This window comes from Aquarana catesbeiana, linkage group LG01 (genome assembly GCF_042186555.1).
Source record: "Aquarana catesbeiana isolate 2022-GZ linkage group LG01, ASM4218655v1, whole genome shotgun sequence".
In the NCBI taxonomy this organism is placed as follows: Eukaryota; Metazoa; Chordata; class Amphibia; order Anura; family Ranidae; genus Aquarana; species Aquarana catesbeiana.
Window position 1 is genome coordinate 242,426,196 of NC_133324.1, and position 24,110 is coordinate 242,450,305.

A 24,110-nucleotide genomic window follows, 5' to 3' on the forward strand; every position below is an offset into this window, starting at 1 on the left:
GTTATTAAATTTAAATGACATGTTGCATTACATAAAAGGATATTGATATCATGCCCAGATATATTCATGGTATAGATTTGATCCAGGTTATTAGGGGGAAATGACACTGGGATTCAAAAAAAAAGACTACATGAGCCAATAGTTTAGTGTGTAGCTGGAGAGTTGCTCTGAAAGGTTACACCATGGCCAATTATGTTGTTCAGCCAATGAATGTGGCTTTTACTGTGAGTCGCAGTAGCCTTCAAGGTAATTATAATATAGTTTATTTTGAAATACAGTATATGCTTGTATATATAAAACTCATCAAAAACTCAATTTTAAATACCTATAAAATTACATAAAATTGTCCGTTTCCCTTTTAAGCACATCCAATTTGTATTGCAGCTATAATGAGATCAAGTTGAGAAAGGCTGCATTCATACTTGTGATCAACATCTTTGGTCATTTTACAGGCTTTTTGAGACAGGCACTTTTGCTAGTTTCTGTAGGTATCTGAGGCTTTGGCTTTTTTTTAAAATATATTTTTAGCCAATAGAAAGCTAGTTACTAGGGAATAAAAACTCACAATAAGGGCATTTCTTATCGTACATCACAGGACACAGAGCCATAGTAGTTACTATGTGGTTATAGGCCACCTTCAGGTGATGGACACTGGCACTCCCTAAATTAAAAAGTGCACTCCCTATATAACCCCTCCCACTGGTGGGAGTACCTCCGTTTTTTCGCCAGTGTCTAGGTGTTGGTCACGGAGTAAAAATGTGCTGAGCTGAGCTCCTCTGGAGCAATCCTTGCTGGGACTAGCTATGCAGATAAATCCATTCAAGGTGTTTTTCTGGCCGAATTGTACCCGGGCCTTGTGTCCGAAGAAACAAGGTTTTTGCCTGTGAATGCTTCTCTTTTGGGAGCTGGACCCCGGAATCCACTACTTTTTGGTATTCAGGTCATAAAGTTTACTGCTGGTGTGCTATAGCAAGTCCAGGATTGTGGGTTTCCCTTAGGATCCCCAGCTCCTGAAGGTTTAACGAAACCCACCGTGAAGGGTGAAGATTGGGTCTGTTGGTTTACCACAGAAAACCCTGCGGCGGGAAAGGTAAGTGGAGTTTTCTAAGACATTTTTTGAATTTTCTTATGAATGTCTCCTTTAAGATCAGTAAAATGTTGTCATGCCTATGTGTCACCACTTCTGGTAGTACCTCTGCTTTGTGCATCGGGCTATGGTAGAAGGGGGGTAAAAACACCTCAATAAAGGGCTCTAGAAAGACTTATTTAGTCACACGGAAGCCTAGATCCATCCCAGTAAGATGGCATCCTCCCCTGAGAGTAATATGGCTGGTCACGGTGAGCCGTCAAGAGGGGCAAGTGTTGCAGCTGTTCTTAAACACTGCAAGCACTGTGTATATTTCTAAGGAGGTTTTTTATTCAACCATTTTAAGCTTAAAGTTAAAGTTTGATGCTTTAATAGCATCCTAGAGTTGGACTAAGCGTAACAGGTCCCCGTCCATTGCTCAAGACCCTCATACTGAGGAACAAGGAGCGAGAGATGGCGAATTTCTCTCTAGGACCAGGAAAAGGCTGATGTCTCCTCTTCCTTAGAACCTGATGTGAAATATCAAGCACGCAGGAAAGGTTGTTTTCAGTCACTCACTGAATTGGTCCGCTCCACGTTTTTACTGCCAGTAACGCAGTCAGTCGATGAGCCCACTTCTGCTTTGGGTTCACTAAAAGAGCCCCCCCCCCCCCCCCATCTGTTCATGCTTTTTCTATCCATTCATGGCTAAGAAAGCTTATGTATTCTGAGTGAGAGCACCCAGATAAACAGTTTTTTTCCTCTGAAAATGTTCTCAGTACTTTATTCTATGGAGGAAGGGTTTTATGGGGAGTTCCAGCGATTAACGCTGCTATATCCTCTCTAAACAAAAACCTGACTTGTCCAGTAGACAATGCTCATATGCTAAAGGGTCCAATAGATAAGAAGTTGGAGTTCCTTTTTAAAAAAAACAAACTATATTTCGCCTGCAGGTTCAGTCATTCAAACCTGCACTGGCATTCAGAGGCCTACGGCCACATCACCCTGAAAGCGCCCGATCTCGTCTGATCTTAGAGGCTAAGCAGGGTCAGGCCTGGTTAGTACCTGCATGGGAGACCGCCTGGAAATTCCATGTGCCGTAGGCTTCTAGGACCAGTTTATAGAGGTACTTAAAGTTATTGCTGATCAGCAGGCCCAGGGTTTGGCTGACATATCAGAAGCGTTCTTTTTTACAGTTGACACTATGAAAGATTCTATTCTCCAGGCCTCACGGCTCATGCTAAGGCTGGTACATGTGCATAGAATCCTATGGTTGAAAGATGGTCAGCCGAAGCGCCATACAAAAGTTCTTGGCCAGTTTCCCTTTTTATGGTGAACAGTTATTTGGAGACAATCTGGATAAGTATATCCAAAGAATTTCTAATGGGAACAGTTCCCTTTTTTTCCGGTTAAGAAGTTTAAGTATTTTTCTTTTAAATGTGCTTCTTCTCAAGTGCCAGGGGCATCTGTCCCCAGGCAGTCACGACGGCCTCCACCATCAGGATTCAAGAGGTAAACCTAAGGGTCAGTCCCAGGGTCAAAAGAGGACCTGGGGGAGATAACCAACAAAACAAAATACTAAAGCCTTATGAAAGGGCGCCCCCGCTCGCTCGAGTGGGTGGGGGGGGCTTCTACAGCTTTCAAGGTTCTGGCAGGGACAATGTCAGAGTTCCCGTCTCCTCGTTTTCTCAGATCAAAATGTTCCCAGAGATCCAGTGAAAAGAAGTCTCTCTTTCTAGCTTTGGATCATCTCTTGTCTCAAAGAGTGATATCAGTGGTCCCCTTGGTAGAGCAAGGTTTAGGGTTTTTCAAAGCTTTTTTTAAGGTTCTAAAACTGTAGGGGATGTCAGACCCATTTTAGATCTCAAAGATCTAAACCGGGTTTGAATATCCATTCTTTTTGCATGGAGTCAATCCGATCAGTAGTCTCCGTCCTACAAGGGGGAGAACTTCTGGCGTCAATTGACGTCAAGGATGCTTTTTTCCATGTGCCATTTTTTTCCCCGCTCATCAGAAATTTACGCTTCAAGGTAGAAAATCTTCATTTTCAGTTTGTAACTCTGCCTTTCGGTCTAGCTACTCCACCTCAAGTGTTTACAAAGGTCCTGGCTGCTCCTTTAGCCAGGGTAATGACTCAAGGTATACCAATACTAGCCTATTTAGATGTTCTCTTCATAGATCAATTCGGTAGCCCGCTTAATCCAAACTTTGGTCACTGCAGTTAGCTACCTGGAATACCTAGGTTGAATTCTCAGACTACAGAAATCCTCCTTTAATCCATCAAGGAGAGTGCAGTACTTGGGCTGATCATTGATACAGCTCAGAAGAGGATGTTTTTTTCCCCAGGAAAGGGTGAGTTCCATAAGGGAACTGATTAAGTTACTCAAGTCAAAGAAGAATCCTTCTATTCAGTGTTGCATGAATTTGTTGGGAAAGATGGTGGCTTCTTTTGAGGCCATTCCTTATGCGCGGTTTCATTTAAGACTGCTGCAAAACAGTATCCTGTCAACTGGGAACAAGAAGTCCCAAGCTCTGGGCTTCCTAATGCGTTTATCCCCCAATGTGCATCAGAGCCCCAATTGGTGGTTAATATCCAAGAATCTTCAGAAAGAGGAATCCTATCTACCAGTTACCTGGAAGGTGGTAACAACAGACGCCAGCCTTCTGGGCTGAGGAGCAGTCCTGGAAGAAGCATCTGTCCTAAGGAAATGGTCCAAATCAGTGATGACCTTGTCCATCAATATTCTAGAGATTCGAACAGTACGCCTGGCCCTAAAGGCCTGGACGCTCAGACTACGAAATTGTCCTATCAGGATCCAATCCGACAGTGCCACAGCTGTGGCTTTTATCATTCACCAAGGGGGCATGAGAAGTCGTGCAGCCCAGGAAGAGGTGAATCATATTCTATCTTGGCAGAAAACAACATTCCTTGCCTATTTACAATTTTAATTCCAGTAATAGGAATTGACAGGCAGACTACTTGAGTCGCCAACAATTGTTCCTGGGAGAATGGTCCTTTCACCCCGACATGTTTCTGTTGATATACCAGAAGATTGGGAGTTCCGGATGTGAAACTTTGTGTCAAGGACAAGGGATCTGATGGCATACGAAACAGATGCCTTGATTTTTTCCGTGGGATCAGTTGTTTACTGATCTATGCGTTCCCTCCTGTTCTGCTGCTTCCACGCCTTTTTCGCAGGATCAAGCAATAAGGGAAGGAGGTGATTCGTGAGGCCCAGGAGATCTAGGTTTGCCGAGATTGTAAAGATGGCGGTGGGGGGCCCTTGGACCCTACCACTATGGCCAGACCTTCTCTCGCGAGGTCCGGTATTCCATCCTACCTTACAAACGCTAAATTTGGCGGTTTGGCTATTGAGACCCACATTCTGAAAGATCGTGGGCGATTAGCCTCAGTAGTTCTACTTTGGTAAATGCTAGGAAGCCGGCCTCCAAAGTCAAGAATCTGGAAGGTATATGTCTCCTGGTGTAAATCCAGGGGTTGGCACCCCAGGAAATATGTCATAGGTAGGATCCTTGAATTCCTACAGATAGGATTAGAATTGAAGCTGGCCTTGAGTACTATCGATGGCCAGATGTCGGCCTTATCGGTCTTTCTTTCATCAACCACTTGCTTCTCTCTCCGGTTCGTAACTTTATTCAGGGGGTAACGCGGATTAATCCTCCAGTTTGGTTACCCCTGAACCCTTGGGACTTAATTTTAGTCCTGTCGGCTTATAGAAGCAGACTTTTTTCACAGCCAGTATGGGATATACCCTTGGTCCTCTTGACGGGAGAAAAATTATTTTCTTGGTTGCCATATCTTCTGCAAGAAGAGTATCAGTGGCTGCTCTTTCTTGTAAGGAGCCATATTGGTTGCTCATAAGGATGAGGCTGTATTGCGGCCTCATCCTGAATTCGTACCGAAGGTAGTATCGAGTTTTCATTTAAACCAGGATATTGTTTTGCCTTCATTTTTTCCAAGAACTTCCTTTCTGTGGAAGAAGGGTCACTACATTTTCTTGATGTGGTGAGAGCGGTCAGGGTCTATTGAAAGTGACCGCTCAGATTCGTAAACAAAGGTTTTGTTTGTGTTACCAGATGGTCCTAAAAGAGGACAAGCAGCATCGAAATCTACTGTTTCTAAATGGATTTGTCAAGTGATTGTTCAAACGTATGGTTTTTAAGAGGAAAGTTCCTCCTTTTCATATTAAAGCGCACTCCACCAGGGCTGTTAGTGCTTCTTGGGCAGTGCATCACCAAGCCTCCATGGCTTAAATCTGCAAGGCCCCAACTTGGTCTTCAGTCCCTACATTTACCAGATTCTATCAAGTAGATATAAAAGGCATGAGGACATCGCCTTTGGGTGCAGTGTACTGCAGGTTGCAGTATGAGTCCTCTAGTCTCTTGTTGCCTCTACTTTTGTTGTGTCTCCCTCCTTCAGTTGGTATTGCTATGGGACATCCCACATAGTAACTACTATGGCTTTGTGTCCCGTGATGTACGATAGGAAAATAGGATTTTTATAACAGCTTATCTGTAAAATCCTTTTCTTTGAAGTACGTCACGGGACACAGAGGTCCCTCCCTTCTTGGTATACACGTGTATTGCTTTGCTACAAAACTGAGGTCCATCACCTGAAGGTGGCCTATAACCACATTGTAACTACTATGGCTCTGTGTCCCCTAATGTACTTCAAAGAAAAGAATTTTACAGGTAAGCTGTTATAAAAATCCTATTATTCACTTATTTTTCTTGGGGCCAAAAACACCTGTAGCTCAAAAGAAGCTCATGTAGTTTTTTGAGCTACAAGCTACAATTGACACTACGGTCAGGTGTGAACAGGTGCAGTTAAAAGCCATTTTATTTTTTTGTTTTTTGAGCTACAAAACACTCAGGGGCTGAACATTTTGATGTCTTGAAACATTTTGAGATGCAATGACATTTCATTCTGTAATGCATGGTGCCCTTAGACGAGAATCTGTTCCTCCAAGTGTGAGGGGCAGTCAACCATCTGCACTTGGCCAGGGGGAGTGGCCCAGAGTGCTGGCAGGGGACCCGGAGAAGAGAAGGATCGGGGGTGCTCTGTGCAAAACCACTGTACAGAACAGGTAAGTATGACATGTTGGTTTTTTTTTGTTGAATACATTTTCCCTTTACAATCAATTCTGACAATTAAATAAATATTGTTAGTTTTTATTTCTTCTGAATTGAGTCTGAGCAGTGTATCCAAACGCTGCTTAGTGTCTCCTGTGTTTGACATCACAAACAGATAAAAATTTCCGAGAATACTTACCAGCTAGCCTGCAAAAAAAAAAAAAAGACAAACTGAATTGACGCGTCTAACAATTCACATTTAAAACAGAGGTTTTAGTGCATATACACTACATTACCAAAAGTATTGGCACACCTGACTTTACACGCACATGAACTTTAATGGCAACCCAGTCGTAGTCCGTCAGGTTTAATATTGAGTTGGCCCACCCTTTGCAGCTATAACAGCTTCAACTCTTCTGGGAAGGCTTTCCCCAAAGTTTAGGAGTGTGTCTATGGGAATGTCTGATCATTCTTCCAGAAGCACATTTGTGAGGTCAGGCACTGATGTAGACGAGAAGGCCTGGCTCCCAGTCTCCACACTAATTCCTCCCAAAGGTGTTCTATCAGGTTGAGGTCAGGACCTTGCTTTGTGCACTGGTGCACAGTCATGTTGGAACAGGAAAAGATATCCTCAAACTGTTCCCACAAAGTTGGTAGCATAAAATTGTCCAAAATGTCTTGATATGTTGACACCTTAAGAGTTCCCTTCACTGGAACTAAGTGGCCAAGCCCAACCCCTGAAAAACAACCCAACACCATAATCCCCCCTCCACCAAATGATTTGAACCAGTGCACAAAGCAAGGTAGGGTGGAGGAACTTGACTGGTCTGCACAGTGTCTTGACCTCAACCCAACACCTTTGGGATAAATTAGAGCGGAGACTGCGAGCCAGGCCTTCTCGTCCACATCAGTGCCTGACCTCAAAAATGCGCTTCGGGAAGAATGGTCAAATGTTCCCATAGACACTCCTACATCTTGTGGAAAGGCTTCCCAGATGAGTTGAAGCTGTTATAGCTACAAAGGATGGGCAAACGCAATATTGAACCCTACAGACTAAGACTTGGATGCCATTAAAATTCATGTGTGTGCAAAGGCAGGCGTACCAAGACTTTTGGTAATATAGTGTATATGTGGAAGCTGCAGTCCCCTACACCAAGGCTCCTCTGTATAATGTGGTCGTAACTCTATATTTTTGAGAGTCTCCAAGTTGGAGTATATATAGCAGTGGATAAATTAAGGGCAGGTTTGCCTGGACGGAGCCCACCCCTCCTTAAAGACACATTGGACACCCAGCATGCAATGCATTGGCCTTTCTTGTGCATCTTGCTACAGAAGCTAGTCATACATTTGGGGTGGTTGTCATCCTTTTGTATAGCTTGTTTGCTGGATTTGGCGTGGGGACACATTGGATGCCTTTAGCTGCCAGTGTGCTTTTGTTCAATGTGTCCCTGTGCCTTTAAGGAGGGGCTGGCTCCCTCCAGGCATACCTGCCCTTAATTTATCTACTGCTCTATAAGCTCCAACTTGGAGACTAAAAAATATAGTTAGGACTGCAGTATACAGAGAAGCCTTGGAGTAGGCACTGCAGCTTCCACATACAGTGCATCTGGAAAGTATTCACAGCGCTTCACTTTTTCCACATTGTTATGTTACAGCCTTATTCCAAAATGGATTCAATTCGTTATTTTCCTCAAAATTCTACAAACCATAACCCATAATGACAGCGTGAAAAAGTTTGTTTGAAATCTTTGCCAATTTATTAAAAAATCACATGTACATAAGTTTTCACAGCCTTTGCCATGACACTCAAAATTGAGCTTAGGTGCATCCTGTTTCCACTGATCATCCTTGAGTTGTTTCTACAACTTGATTGGAGTACACTTATGGTAAATTCAGTTGATTGGACATGATTTGGAAAGGCACACACCTGTCTATATAAGGTCCCACAGTTAACCTTGCAAGCCAGAGCACAAACCAAAGGACTCTGAACATAAGTAACAAAATGCTCTGGTCTGATGAAACAAAGATTGAACTCTTTGGCCTGAATGGCAAGCGCCATGTCTGGAGGAAACCGGGCACCGCTCATGACCTGGACAATACCATTCCTACAGTGAAGCATCATGCTGTGGGGATGTTTATCAGCAGCAAGAACTGGGAGACTAGTCAGGATCGAGGGAAAGGTGAATGCAGCAATGTACAGAGACATCCTTGATGAAAACCTGCTCCAGAGTGCTCTGGACCTCAGACTGGGGTGAAGGTTCATCTTCCAATAGGGCAACTACCCTAAACACACAGTCAAGATAACAAAGGAGTGGCTACAGGACAACTCTGTGAATGTTCTTGAGTGGCCCAGCCAGAGCCCAGACTTGAATGAACATCTCTGGATAGATCTTAAGATGGCTGTGCACTGATGCTCCCCATCCAACCTGATAGAGCTTGAAAGGTCCTGCAAAGAATGGGAGAAACTGCCCAAAAATAGGCGTGCAAAGCTTGTAGCATCATACTCAAAAAGACGTGCGGCTGTAATTGGTGCCAAAGGTGCTTCAACAAAAGTTTGTATTTGCAAAAATTTCAAACAAACTTCTTTCACATTGTCATTATGGGGCATTGTTTGTAGAATTTTGAGGAAAATAATGAATTTAATCCATTTTGGAATAAGGCAGTAACATAACAAAATGTTGAAAAAGTGAAGCGCTGTGAATACTTTACGGATGCACTGTATATTTGCAAATGTGTGCAACTATCTTTTAGATATACTTTTACTCCAAAAGCATTTTATTAAAATGCCTTTGATAAAAATCAAAACAATCTGATTTTTTTTTTTTTTTTTTTTAAATCATTGATTTTTATCCACCCTGGTTCATAAGGGTGTTCAGTCTGTGCTCATGTTGGTTACAGATTCTTACAGGAGTCCTTTTTATGAAGCAAAAATTAAATTGCCAATGGGGAGGGGGGGACCTCACCTGTGAAGTTATTAATCTAATATACAAAGTGCTCATTTCTCATACCATCACTTTTGCAGCCCAATTGCTACGCAAAGGTCATCACTGTGGAGTCCCAAAAGAAGATCGTCATATACTCCAAACAGTATATCAATGTGAATGAAGAGATTACCTACGATTATAAGTTCCCGATAGAGGACGTTAAGATCCCTTGTCTTTGCGGAGCAGAGAACTGCAGAGGGACGCTGAATTAACCAACCATCTTTTCTTTTGCACCTTTCAGCTATAGTGGACGGCAGAATATAGGTGTAAGTTGCACTTTTGCCAAAAAAAAAATTATAAAAGGAAAAAAAAAATGAATGGTTTCGCACTTCTCTTGGGCTTTTGAGCAACAAGAGCACATGTACATTAAGACTTTGCTTCTGATTGTATGGATCCTGGTGTTTATTTTTCTTTTCCACCTCACTGCGGGGAAAATAAGTTGACTATCACCGAGTGGCACAGAAAACATATACCAGTGGAAAGCATTTTCTAAACCAACCTTGTTTCTTTTTGGAATTAACACGGTACCTTTTTTCCTTTTTGTCATAAATGCTGCTAGTTTTCTTATCAGGTGATCGACATTAATATGAAGAGGAGATGCTGTAATGGTATCCATTGAAAGACTGATGTTACCTTTTGGCTTTACTAGAAGGGATTTTTTTTTCTTATCTAAAGGTAAACCTTTGTTAAATGACATTTTACTGGCTACTGTAGGTCCCCTAAATGTGGGTGTTAAGCTGCTCTTGATGCTCCATAAATTCCTCAGCACAATTAATTTAAAATAAATGTCAGATATTTTGATAAGTAAAAGTCATGCATAAGAGCAAATACCAAAGGATGCTATTACACTTATAAATCAGAAAAGATTTCTCTCTGAACTTTTGTTACAGGGCCTGACTTAAGGACTAAATCCTGCTAAGTGCTGTACCCTTGCCCAATTACTTACTTACTGGCCAATGAAGCACTCTAGTTGGACAGGGAGATAGCATCTGGCAAGGCTTAGACCAAAGGTCAAGCCTGCTAACCATGGTAATACCAGGAATCCTGTGATATCTGTTCTTAGTCAGGATGTTTTTTATTTTTTGTTTAAAATATTTGATGGGTTTGCTACTGCACTGCTGCCGCACATTTTACTGTACACAGTCTGCACCAAAGTACATCCCTGTGTTTGGTGAAATGCCCTTCATTGTTGACCAATAACACATGTTTTAAATTCACCATAGAGATGAATGGCATTCTTAATCCACAACCTAATGCCATTAGTGCTCTAGACTTTAGTGGGTGTCTAGCTGCACCTGCGAATAGTACCGATATTCCCATCGCACACTTTCCTGGATAAGGCTTTAAGAGTAGCAGGTGCTATAGCAACAACCAGCTGGAACTGGAAACATCACAGATCAAATGTACATATTTGCCAGCACACCACAGATCGTCAATTATGTCCAAATCTTTATTGAAGAATTATGACCTCACAAAAGACATAGTGCAATGTTTTGGTGCCACCTAGTACCCATCATCACATGCCTGACGAAGGGGTCCTGTGTAGCTGCACCTGGGAGTATTCTGTTTGCTGCCAGCTTGCACTGGTCCTGAAGATTTTAGAACAGTCTCCACTTCTAGGAGAAATCCATTCATCCTTGTGTGTTATCACTAATGCCTATTCTCATTCAGCAAAGACCATTTGCCTCTCCGCATTCTTTTCTTTTACAGCACAGCCTATTTATTTAATCATTGTTCTGTCTATGGAATGTGTGTTTTCTAACACATTCTCGCAGTTAAGCTTCATATATTAGGGTATTTCAGGAGTGCATTGACCAGAGAACAAGCAGCTAAAATAAATAAATCATTCTGGTCAGCAGTTTATTCATGGTCCAGGGCTGGTAGATGGGATCTTCCCGTTCCCTAAATTAGGCAGCTGTGCACTTTCACGGTAGTCTAAAAAGAAGTAACATGGATAATACAATACAAATTGAACGATTCCGTAGTCAATATGTGTTGGTATAGCATCTGCTGAAATAACTATATATATGAACACATTATCAGCAGAATTTAACTGCTTTCATGCTATTTGTTTCAAATATAGATGATGTTGCACTTCAGATTCTCAGAAATCATTTTTTATAATCATTTTAATAAAAGGCTTGGTACTAATGTCCTTGTGCATTAGAGCCTATGCCATATCATGCATTCATCTGGATGTAGCTTTTTTGCCTGTATATAGTAGGTTTAAGGCTCATGCACACAGACCAATAGATGCATTTACGCAGACCAGTCAAATGTACACTGGTGCATACATGTACGCACATCACGTTACCATGCAGCTAGCCGACTGTTTCTACTGTAATGCACTACAATTCAGTCCCGTGTTGTATGTGCACATCAGCCTGCATACACCATAGATGTGAAGGTGGTTGTCATGCATGTGCTGTTCAACATGGTATGAACACTAGGCATCAAGCTGCATCTGTTTGTGTATGTGCATAAAATGTAGGCTGCATTATAACTTCCCTGAGTTTATTGGTATTGTCACTAGGGCACACCAGGCTTTATAAGAACAATACTGTCTAGTAGGCAGTGGCTGCCTTCTTACATGGCAGAAATTTTAATGTATTTATTTTAGCTATACACTGCTGCCAGTATTAAAGAAAGATCCATATAATGGACTAGACAATAATTCAAACAACTGAAATGGCTTCTGTGAAACTGTTCTGTTATAGGAATTGAGTTAAGTGTTGATTTTGATATAGAGGGTAGTACAGTAACTGGGTGGTTTGATCAGTGTATATCTGCCTAGCAAAAAGGACAATTCCGTTTTGCAGCGTGGAGCTAAAGGCAGGTTGATCTTCCAGCTTGCATACATCGTTAATATTATTGCAGCTGTTATTCTTATCATTTCAGTACAACAACCTATTTATTTTTGTTTTCCATAGTCCACTGACAAAATTAATCTTGGTATTTAGTGTCATAGCACTGTCATTTGTTAATCAAGGGCTCTTGTGGACATCAAGTGTGCTTTCCTTCTGCCTGTAAATCAATTCCTCTATTTGGGTGCAGAGTTTTAGTGATTACTGTTCAGTTGCTTCTTAAAACAGTGTAGATTCTTCTTTTTTTTTAACCCCTTTGGTAGTTCAGTTGAAAAAAATCTTCTTTCACTTGTAAATCCTGAAACAATCAGTCACAAAGTAGTATGGTGATGGCTGGCATTTGTTCAGTGACCCAGTAAGGCTGATTTACGAAATGCGTCATTTTCATGCTATCCTAATTTAATTTCAAATATCCAATCATGTTTCAAGGAATTGCCGTTTTTGTTTTCACTCCACTGAAGCAGTTTGACTCTGTTAGCAGACAATCCCAGCTATGTGAAAGGTAAAATAACAACTTGATAGAACCTTTTTAATGAAAATCTTCCTAATTGGTAAGAGGTTTTCCCATTTGCAATGCAGTACTTAACTAGTTTAGGTTTTAGGTAGTGCAGCATATTAGAGACTTTTTTCAGTAAACTACAAATACCCCACCCAAAATATTCTCTAGCAGAGCGTTCTCATTCAATTTTCGCGGAGTGTGTTTTAGCACAGACCTTAAACCCTTGAATGCATGGCATCACATCTTAGACATGTTTAGATTGCTTTCTTCACTTAAGTGAATTCTGTGATCAGAATGGTGGCCATAACATGGATAGTTAAGAATGAGTATGTTTCGCATTCGTATTTTACTTACAGCTACATCAAAGTGATCTAGTATGACCTGGATATTTTAATCCTGCATCCATCAAACCAAGCCCTGAATTCTATCTTTTGACAGTGGGTGTTTTCTGTAAGGGCATAATTTTATGTCTGGGAAAGAATCCTTCAAATAGCACGCTTACATTATCTTTTATAAAGGGGAAACCCTTTCCATGAATGTATATCACTACCAGTTTGAATTTGCAGATGTTTAATAGATCTGCATCACAGTAGTCAGTTTGGACCAGCCAGAGTAGTGCACAGCACATTCTCATATTTATAGTAAATTAACATTTATTCCACTCTAGGATTCCAGCATACAACATTACAGGTAATACAAATAAAATAAGTGTTTGCTTAACAGGACACTCAACCTAAAGCACAACCCAAGGAATAGAAGAGATTTATAGTTTGTATCTTTAAATATTTCCATACCATAGCAGAATTTTTAGAAATTCCAGACTGCTTATTCTCTGTGATTAATGCTCTCAGCCATTTCAGACTTGCAAGAGTTTGTAAACTACTTGTTGTAACTTTTCATTAAATGACACTTTTGCTTGCTTGTAGGAAAACGCTGGCCCTTTCAGAATACCATTTATATTTAAATACCTATGCACACAAGCGGCTCCACTTTACATAAAGGTTTACAATACTATAAACAACGTTGTACTGCTCTACTTGAGCTTTCTTCCCATGCATACTGCCCTCCACTGTTAAAAAATATGATTCAGCTTATAGTGACTTTTGTGTCTTCCAAAGAATATTCAACAAGAGCTGTACAATAAAGTATTACTGAATATCCCCTGTATACCTTATGTACTTGCCTTGAGAATTTTTTCAGATGTTACATTTCCTGATGAATTCTCGCCTCCTTATTTCTTAATAACCCTTACACTCAATTCACTTCTGACCACCATGCATTCTATCATGTGTTGATCCATAGCCACATAGCCATGGTATGGAAACCCATTGTGACTCTAAAAAACAGCACTTGCTGCTGTTATAAGTACTCAGTGTCAGACAAGTTAATACTTGCTAGTCCATGGAGGTAGACCGTAAAATGTTTCCTTTTTTAGTTAATTAAGCAAGTTGTCAGTTTAGATTTTCTATGGGTAAATATTGCCTTAAGGCCTTATTTACACTTGTGTTTGGGGGGCAGTAAAAATGCAAAGCTGAGTGGCATCTTTATTGCCCGCAAATTGCTCACCCTGCAAAGGCAAAAAAAGTTAAAGTATATATGCTGTGGCCACAATGCTTTTAATTGTCCTGCGGCAAAAATGATTCCTGCCGTCGCGTTCAGAAACGCACATGGTTGCAGAGTGCTAGTGGGGGATTTGAAGGGTTAAAACAACCTGTCAACTGCTGTCTAAAGAGCTAACCAAACATGGATCACTCTTCAGGAAGCAGCACGAGTATAAACTAGCCCTTAAAAATTCACAGCCCCTTCCTAAATTGGGAACAAATACATCTGGATACTGGAGCAATGAGGTTTAAACAGCATGTAATGAACTTGTAGGTTTGTTTGAATTACACATCCTTAAAGTGGTTGTAAATCCAAGTGAAAAAAAAGGGAATAGCCTCAGATGATGCGTAAAGATGAAACAAACATAAGTTTTACTTGTTTATCTGCAGTCTTCTCTTTTCTACATTCTTTCTACATTTTCTACCTTCAAAGTGCTGAAAATCTTTCTGCATCTGTCAGTAGCACGGAGGAGGAGGGGGTGGGGAGCTGCAGTTTAGAGCTCTTGTACAGTGTGTGAGAACTGATTGGAGGAAAGGGACACACCCCCCTTCACACACTGCACAGGAATGAAGGAACAATGCAGAGCTGTGTGCTGAGCTCTCCTCCCTCCTCTCTATTTTATCTGCTGATAACTAAGGAACTAAGTACCAGAAATGACAGGTTTGGAGAGAGACAAGTAAACACTACAGATATAGGTACTTTGTTCAGATTTCATGACTGAGGTTTACAATCATTTTAAGCTGTATATGAACCAAGAACACTAACAACACCCGTGTGGATGTATAAATTATGTCAGGGCAAAATAACCCTATAGAACTGCTTTAAATAATATTTTAGGAATGGAAGATATAATGGCTAAGCATCCGGTGTAGTTCTTTTTGTTTTTTTTATTAATATTATTATTATTATACTAGTTGACAGAACTCGATATGTTCTGTTCTCCCTTATGACCTTATTTAATATCTGTTTATAAAGGAAGAATCTGGTTAATGTGTTCCTTCAGACACTTTGATAAGCAAGGCCTTTAGTATGTGCCCAGACGTTTACACTCCTCAAACCTGTTAGAAAAGAGGGCATCAACAGCATGGATGGGATAAGAGGATAAATGCCTCTTTTCCATGGCCATGGTGATAACAGTGAAAGTCTGTTACAATTTTTCCATCTTCCCTTCTTTTTCTACATTTCACAAAACGCCTGATGTGGTTAAGAAAAATGATGGACTTGGTGACATGACCCCATCACGCTAATGTGAATGCTTGGTTTATACCGTATTGAATTGTAAATTAAGAAACGTACATGTGTTTGTTTCAAGTGTATATAAGCTAGCATTCCTTTTTTTTTTTTTTTTTTTTTTTTTTTTTTTTTTTTTTATAAATGCGCAGCACCAGTATTCCTACTTTTCTCCATTAGCAGCCTTTTTATATAATGTTTTTTCAATTCCAGCTCCTCTGTTTAAGATACCAGTTTATTAAAATAACTATTCTTATAAAATTGGAGAAAATCAACCAAATAAAACACAACGAAGAATGGTTTATAATCTGTGCATTTGTGGTAAAAAAAAAAAAAAAAAAATGAAGAAAAATTGTATATGTGTGCGTGTGTATATATGTATATCTATATACTGTATATATAAATGAAGAGTTTTCCATGTACCCAGAATTTTGCATCTTGTGTACAAAGACTCACTTCAATCCCTAAGCATTTGTTTCTTGTAGAAACAAGATGGATTTGGTTTCTCTTTGCCGACATATTTTTTTGCGTCTGAAAAAGTGTGTAAATAACTGAAATGAATATTCTAATTTTGAGGTTCTTTTTTAAGTTACAGTTGAAGATATAATGGTTTCTATTCAATATGTTTAAAAGTGAACCTGCCAAGGTAGATTGTGTATGGCATACATAGGAACCGGCATTTTCCCTTTTAGCTCAAGAAGATAACTTTTAGCATATTGAAAAGGAACCAAGTGTGATATGGCATTGTATATTGGAGTGAACAAGTAGCAAATTTTAGCTTGTGTCAAGCTTTATAATAAATATGTACATTCTGTATAAATATTTTTTGTCATGTTCTGTGTAATTTAGAAGCATTAACAAATTAAATGGAAGAAAGTGGAGGACCCCCCGCAATATAAACATAAACCTTGTATTTATTCCCAGATAGAACATCTGTATTGTAGTATACATAAAGCATATTTAATGCTCTTGCTTCCAGAAGCAGCGCAACAATTTTCTAATTGCAAGAGTGTTAAACCAGCTTGGCTTCATTGTTAGATGGCCAGGAACACGTGCAAAATATTTGCAAAGGCTATTGCAGCGAGTCACAACTGGATTATTCATTAACTGCATTTATATTTTTGTTTCATTTGTCAGATAAAAATTGCCATTGTAGTATTTGTTAAAAATAAAACACTATAAGGAATATTTTAAAGGGGTTGTTTAAAAAATAAAATAAAATCTAATGGCACACTGCTGAAAGTTTTGTGGGATTATTTTGTATATAAGGATATTTTTAATTCACAAAAGTCAAAAAAAAAAAAAAAAAAAATGCAAAAAAATTATAAAAATCAACCAGAAGCCAAGTGACAGGTTTTGCAATAAAAGAACTTATTTTTTCATTAGCATCATTTAGCTTTTTTTTGGAATCTCTGTCAAAGAGATTTTGCGGGTTCTATATAATTATTTTTTAAAGTACATTTAGGGATTTTTTGTGCATAAAACTGCCTTGGAAATGTACCTTGTTTTGAAGAAAAGTGTTTTTTTTTTTTTGTTTTTTTGTGGGTGTGTCTTGCCTGTATATATCTGTTCATATTTTTGTGAAATCAATACTCTGTACCATTGTATTATAGTAACTTTTATAAAGCAAACCATAAATATACTCACTTTTCTTACAGAAAATTTGTTGTTCTTGCGTATTCTTTCAACTGTGTGTTTTAATGAAAAATGTGTGTCTAAGCAATTACCATGCTCTTCTCTACACAAATTACAGAATTGTATGGACCATTGTTTTGCAGGATACAGGCGGTCCCTGGGTTACAAACAAGATACGGTCTGTAGGTTTTTTCTTAAAAAATGTACCTGTTCAAACTTACAGATTCAACTTAAGTGTAGCTCCAGCCAAAAAAATGATATTTAAGCTTTTTGGCTAGCATAGAGAAGGATCAACACCCCTGTAACATTTGTTTTGCTCTCTGTGACCCTGTTCAGAAGATTGCACCTCAATTTCTGTCCCAATGACAATTGGATTTTGAAAATTTTAGGTTGTTGTGGAAACAAGCCTTGGTGATAAAGCATCAGTGGAGGTACCTTTTCCCATAATAACTCTTACAGGAGTGAATTTCTCATTCCCAGGGGTAGATTTCCTCTCACTTCCTGTTGTCTCCCTCCATTTGCAAGTAGGAGTCGGATGTTTGTAACTAGGGGACCGGACCGCCTGTATATCTAAAACCTGTGTAAGCAAATGCTTTCTATTTATGGATTTTCAACATTTTACTAGGGATGTGAAGAGCAAGTGTGACCAAAAAAAAAGCTCAGGCTCATTGCTCTTCTTCCAGAGCTGTCTCCTGCAGTACTCTTTTTGACACAAGGGGGTTATTTACTAAAATTGGAGAGTGCAAAATCTGGTGCAGCTCTGCATAGAAACCAGTCAGCTTCAAGGTTTGATTGTCAAAGCTTATTTGAATAAGGTGAAGTTAGAAGCTGATTGGCTACCATGCACAGCTACACCAGATTCTGAGTGTACCAGTTTTAGTAAAACTCCCCAAAGATGTCCTCAGTCTTCCAGTTTGAAGACTGGGTGCAGCACATCTTATCAGTGCTGCTCTCTGCATGATTGGGGACCACCCATTGCAAGCTGAAGACCAAAGAGGCCCCTGTGGCATCACATGAGTGGCTTGAAGACCTCTGAAATGGTAGGTATTTAAAAAAAATGAAAGCATAAAATACTCCTCGGGAGAAGTGAGCCTGGAATTAGACTTTAGTAGCATGTAGTGTTTCACATGTTAAGGAAGAGGATTCATTTTGAATGGGTCAAAAACACATGGCAAAAGCCCAAGCGCAGCATTACACCACAACAGATAGCATGTGCATTATGGTGCTTTGTATCGTGGATGCTGAAATTGTGCATTGAGGTGTTTTTCAAAATCGGGGCTCAGCAACCTGTAGACCGCAGTCTGGACTTGCTGACCTGCTATTCCAGAGCACCAAAGAAAGTGCAATGCAGAGAGACTACTTGTAAAGTTGGAGCTGTAGTAGGGAACAAGAACCGCAAAAGCCGATGCCTCCACTGTAGTGTTAGCTCCTGTCCCATGCAGAGTGATAGCAACTGCACTCCTCCTCATCCCAGCTAGCGGTCTCCAGAGTGGTGCCCAGAAGCAGGAAAGAAGAGCTCTTCAGGGCAGGTTGAAGCAATACATTGGGCATAATAGTATAGGGCTGCTTTAACACTGATGTGCTGCAGTAAACTCACACCATGGGTGCAGTGCAGTGTACCTGCAGCTTTTCTGTGGGTTTGCTGCACTTAGCAATAGACTTCTATTGTATCCTGCGGGTTTGGTGCACTTTCTGAAAGCTCACCAAAACTCCTGAATGCAGTAGTTTTGCTGCGCTTTCAAAAAGTGCACCACACCTGCAGGTTATAATAGAAGTTTATCGCAAAGCACAGCTAGCCCAGGAAAGTCACAGATGCACTGCTCTGAATCTGCGGTGCAGGTAAACTACAGCACATCGGTGTGAATGCAGCTTTATAGGGGGCTCAGAACCACACCCCCTTTAGCTGCAGTGGCCAGCGGTGTACACATGTTGCAGCTGAGTTATATGCCCTGTCATGGTTGGTGGGTGTAGCACCCGCCAAGCATGACACACTCAAGTAAATGAGGCTGCTCTGCAAGTGCCCTGCAACCCTGTGCAGTACCGCAAACAAGGGGTTAAAGCAGGCAGCGTTGTGTTGCTTTCTCACCACCTGCTTTAACCCCTTGGACCCCACAGAAGCATGCAGTTGCAGGGCACTTGCAGAGTGGTCCCATTTACTTGAATGCGATGCTATTGGCATGCCACCAAAAGCAACAGGGTGTTTCATTCCTGCAACCGCATATGTACACCTTTTGGCTGCTGCTTCAGCAGCTAAAGGGGTTAGGGATTGAGGGCTGTAAAACCGCAACTTAACCGCAGAGTTTTACCCCCCCCCCCCCCCCCAACTTTATATGTGTACAAGCTCTAAGGGTGCCGCTGCCGAATGCAACCAAGGGCTCATTCACAAGTGCAGCAGGCACTGCTGCTCTTCTGAAAAGCAATCCGAGTGTGTTTGACAGGTGTTGAGGGGGTGATATGTTGCCTCCTCACCACCTAATTTGAAACCATGATTGTTGCGCAATGCACGCGTTTGCGACACGGTAGTACAGCAACTAGAGGTTTAAATCAGGGGTAAGGAGGTGACAATGTGTCGGTTATCTTTGACTTCTCCCATGTTGTTCAGGTAGATCTCCACCTCTTTAAGGCTGCCTACCCCTGTCCTAAATGAATGCAATGCAGCACAAAAACTACCATTCATTAAAACCTGTTGACACAATGCATAGATCCAGGGGCGGCCCATGCATTAAGGGCGCACGGGGGCCACCCCCCTATATGCATAATGGACAGATTCATACATTGCATGAATCTATCCATGGCCACCACTGCCACTCCCTATTCAGGCGTCCGGCCCCTTTTCGGACGCAGGGCGCCTGAATTACAGCGGTGGGGGTGGTTTTTTTTGGTTTTTTTTAAGCACCTGATTAGAACCATAGGCTCTAATAAGCTTCCAAATAGGGTGGACTCTGAGCACAGAGCGTTGAGCTCATAGTCCACCCAGATGTGTTAGAAAAGCAAATATTCATTTGGTTTTCTAACACTGAATCGCCTCTCTGCCAATCAGGAAGCATGGGTCTGTTACCCGTTTCCCGATTGGCGGAAAGTTTAGGCGATCCTATTGGACGCATAGAAGGAAGGAAGGAGAAGCATAGCGGAAGCCGACGTGATCTCAGGAGGACACGGAAGACGCAAACAGCATTGCCAGATAGTAGAAGCAGTTACTGACATGGTATTTCTCTGATTCATATTTATACAGATTAGTCCCCTTCATGCCTCCAGCCTGAAATTGGATAGTGAGGAAGAAGCAGCACACTGAGGAGGGCATCTCTCTGCTCATCTGCTGACGGTATGTTCACTGTCCGCATGGGTTTGTGCAGCACATCGGATTGATTTCTGATAGTGCCTCTCCTCCTCCCAGTAAGGGCTCTACTGTCAGAGGATAACAAAGGCTGTGTCAAGTCAAATTATTTTGCATTTAAAAACACATTTATTATTTTTAATAAAGAAGAAATACAGTAACTGCATTAAAGCATAAGATCACTTTTATTGAGTGCTGGTGTCCTCTCTTTAACTACAAATTTAGCTGTCAAAGTGAGCTGAGTATGTACTTTGCAATGGATTACATTGAGATGTAGTTTTTCAAAAACATTACAAAATTTTAAAATTTTTTTACAGGATTGTTTCTTTAAACCTTTGCTATGTGTGCTTTTATTTTCTTGTGTCTCATAGCAGAGAACACTCATGACTAACATAGTATACAATAGGAGGTTGCATGAACCCATACAAAAAAAAAAAAGAAACTAACTGTTTTTGTAAATCCAACCTAGTATATATATTTTTATTATATTTCATCTGCATCAGGGTACCACAAAACATTGCCATGGGACACCTTTAGATAATCAGACTAATAGGTTGCACTACAACAGATAAAAAAAAAAAAACTCAATACACTAATGCCCCGTACACACGAGCGGATTTTCCGTCGGAAAAAACTTGGATGGTTTTTCCGACGGAATTACGCTCAAGCTTGCCTTGCATACACACGGTCACACATAAGTTCTCTGAACTTTCGACCGTCAAGAATGCGGTGACGTACAACACTACGACAAGCCAAGAAAATGAAGTTCAATGCTTCCGAGCATGCATCGGAATTTGTACAGACGATCGCATTTTCAGATAGGAACTTTTCCCAACTGAAAAATAGAGAACATGCTCTCAATCTTTTGCTGGCTGGAATTCCGCCAGCAAAAGACCGATGGAGCATAAACATGGTCGCATTTTCTGACAAAAATCTCTCATTGGAGTTTTGCTGACGTAATTTCCGATTGTGTGTACGCGGCATAAGCTGTAATAATTGTGTCAAAATTAGATTTTTCTTCTTTTTTCTTTTTACGAGAGCTGAGCATAACAGTGAAATGGCTGAAAAGAATAATCATTATGGCAAACATCGTGTATGTTAAAGCTCATGAAATTAAGCCTTCAATGTTCTCTTAACCTACTTTAATAGCATAGACCTTACTATAAATGCTAATCAAGATTACAACTCCCACTATATTTCCAGGTTCTTTGAAGAAAACATTTAATACTATGGTACTCATGCAACAGAAAGGCTACTTTCACACTGGGGTGCTTGGGGCATCGGCGGTAAAGCCATGCTTGACCGTTGTTTTTGCGGAGGTTTTCGGCTGCTAGCGGGGTGCTTTTAACCCCTGCTAGTGGCCGTAAAAGAGTTAAAACCGCCCGCAAATCTCCACTGCCCATTGATTTCAATGGGCAGGGGCGCTTTAGGAGCGGTGTATACACCGCTCCTACAGCACTGCAAAGATGCGGCTTGCAGGACTTTTCTTGGTGTTCTGCCAGCGCACCGCTCCAGTGTGAAAGCACTCTGGCTTTCACACTGGAGTGAGAGGAGAGGCTCTTTGCAGGCGCTATGCAGGTGCTATTTTTTAGCGCTATAGCACGTGTAAAGCGACCCAGTGTGAAAGCAGCCCAAGTCAAATTAAAAACCAATATAGCAGAGCTTTTCAAATTACAGCTGTGGCTATATACACATGTATACACCGATCAACCATAACATTATGACCACATACAGGTAAAGTGAATAACATGGACTATCTTGTTACAATGACATCTAAAAGTGGGTGGGATATATTGCATAGCAAGTGAACATGTTGCCATGACGATGATGGGTTAAAAGTAGAAAAAAATGAGCAAGTGTAAGGATTTGAGCGACTGACAAGGGCCAAATTGTAATGTCTTACATGACTGGGACACAACTCCAAAACTGCAGCTCTTGTGGGATGTTCCCAGTCTGCAGTGGTCAGGACCAACCTAAAGTGGTTCAAGAAAGGAAAACTGGTGAACCAGTGACAGGGTTATGGGTGGCCAAGGCTCATTGCACAAGGGGAACAAAGGCTGGCCTGTGTATTCCACTCCAATAGAAGAGATACTGTAGCTCAAATTTCTGACAAAGTTAATGTTGGTTCTGATAGAAAGGTGTCAGAACACACAATCCATTGCAGTTTGTTGTGTATGGGGCTGCGTAGCTGCAGAGCGATTAGGGTGCCCATGCTGACCCATGTCCACAGCCACAAGGGCCTACAATGGGTAAGTTAGCATCAGAACTGGAGCTCAGTGCAATGGAAGAAGATTTATTTTACATAATATGGATGACTGTGTGCGTCACTTACTTTAGGAAGAGAGGCACCAAAATACACTATGGGAAAAAGGCATTGTTATCTTAGTGGCAGCTTGCTGCTGCATACCTTCAGAGTTCTAGTGGAGTCTGTCTCGATGGAAAAAGGGGCCTACTCAATATTAGGTGGGTGGTCATATTGTTATGGCTGACTGGTGTATATACCCTCTTCCCTTTTCATGCAGGAAAGGAACAGGATCGCTGTAGAAATTATACATTGATTATATCCTGGTCAAAACTGGCTGTAGAAATAACCTGGAGAAATAATTTTGACCTAGAGTAAGTAAGAATTAAGTGCCACATAATTAGTAATATATTTTTTCACAAAATGTTATGCAGGTGCTCTTGTAAACTTATAATGTATCGTTCCTATAGACTTTCCAACTCCCCATTTGGTGTAAGAACAGTGAGGTTTCCTCGTGCTGCTTGGTCCTGTTCAATAGCTTCAAATAGTGATTTGAAATTGCCAGCTCCAAAGCCCTGCAACAGTACAAAAACAATTTTTAAAAATGTAACTACCTGTAACAATATATTCTCCATAGTGGTTAGAAGCTGGCGTTGAAAATTTGTAGGTTTAGCTCTATTAGCGCATTCACTACAGTCATCCTCACTGTTTTCTGGGTCTTAAGCCGAGCAACAGCCCTACTGCATAGTAACCACAGACAGACGTTAGCTCAGCACTGGCACCATTCAGAGGAATGCCTTTTTATTTTTTTCAATTATTAAAAGGCATTCTCTGATCAGACAAGGTGGAGATCCTGATGTGACTACTCCATCTCGTCCAATCAAAGAATGCTTTTCATGCAAACCATTCTTATGATGGTGCCTGTGCTGAGCAGGCAACCCCTTTGTGGTTACTGGAAGACAGCAAAAATCATTGTTGTAGCCCTAGTGTCCCGGTTGTACACGACCCTAGATACGGCTTTAAAGGGAGCTTAAAGCATTTCCATGACATGAACTACAATATTGGTATGCTGAATTGATATCTGTTGTGAACTACATGTACTTTTAATGTCTGGTTGTACAAATTTGTGACATCTCAATAAACCTTTGCCTTATGAAAAAAAAAAAAAAAAATCATTGTTGTAGCAGGGACCATTACAGTGACTCGTCGCTTCCACAAACATCGGCTAGGTATGGAATGAGCATACTTACATTGGTCCAAGTTTGACCAATGTGACTATGCCAAAACTATCAATACATGAAATCCAGATTCATATTATTCATATTCATATTGCCTAGGAGTTGTGAGGGTGCATTTGCACTGTCCTAGTATTTCACGGACTACCACGCATGGGGCTGCTGGCACTACTACACAGATGTGGCTGGGCAAGTGTACTACACATTACTGCTTCAATGGGCGTTTTTCAAGCTTTGCTGGTCTGGAGGTCTGAAATCAGGTTCATCTGCTAGACACCACTTGGAGCTCTTCCCTGAAGTGTTACACTCCTGCGTAGATGAGTTG

General features: G+C 40.9%; 2 protein-coding genes and 1 pseudogene across 4 annotated transcripts in view; 2 read left to right on the plus strand and 1 right to left on the minus strand.

Moving 5' to 3' along the window:
* Positions 1 to 17,001, plus strand: part of SETD1B (SET domain containing 1B, histone lysine methyltransferase) — a 113,972-nt gene extending 96,971 nt beyond the window's left edge. For all 3 annotated transcript variants that reach the window (XM_073626744.1, XM_073626754.1, XM_073626762.1), the window contains exon 18: positions 9,183 to 17,001. In XM_073626744.1, the coding sequence (XP_073482845.1) occupies positions 9,183 to 9,356 (174 nt within the window). In that variant the 3' untranslated portion in view covers positions 9,357 to 17,001. The remainder of the gene's footprint in view (positions 1 to 9,182) is intronic.
* On the plus strand, positions 2,054 to 2,172 carry LOC141124193 (5S ribosomal RNA; annotated as a pseudogene).
* Positions 17,002 to 20,474: 3,473 nt separating the features above from the next.
* HPD (4-hydroxyphenylpyruvate dioxygenase) overlaps positions 20,475 to 24,110 on the minus strand; it is a 41,284-nt gene continuing 37,648 nt past the window's right edge. The window contains exon 14 of the mRNA XM_073626776.1: positions 20,475 to 23,125. Coding sequence (XP_073482877.1) covers positions 23,015 to 23,125 — 111 coding nt within the window. The 3' untranslated portion in view covers positions 20,475 to 23,014. The remainder of the gene's footprint in view (positions 23,126 to 24,110) is intronic.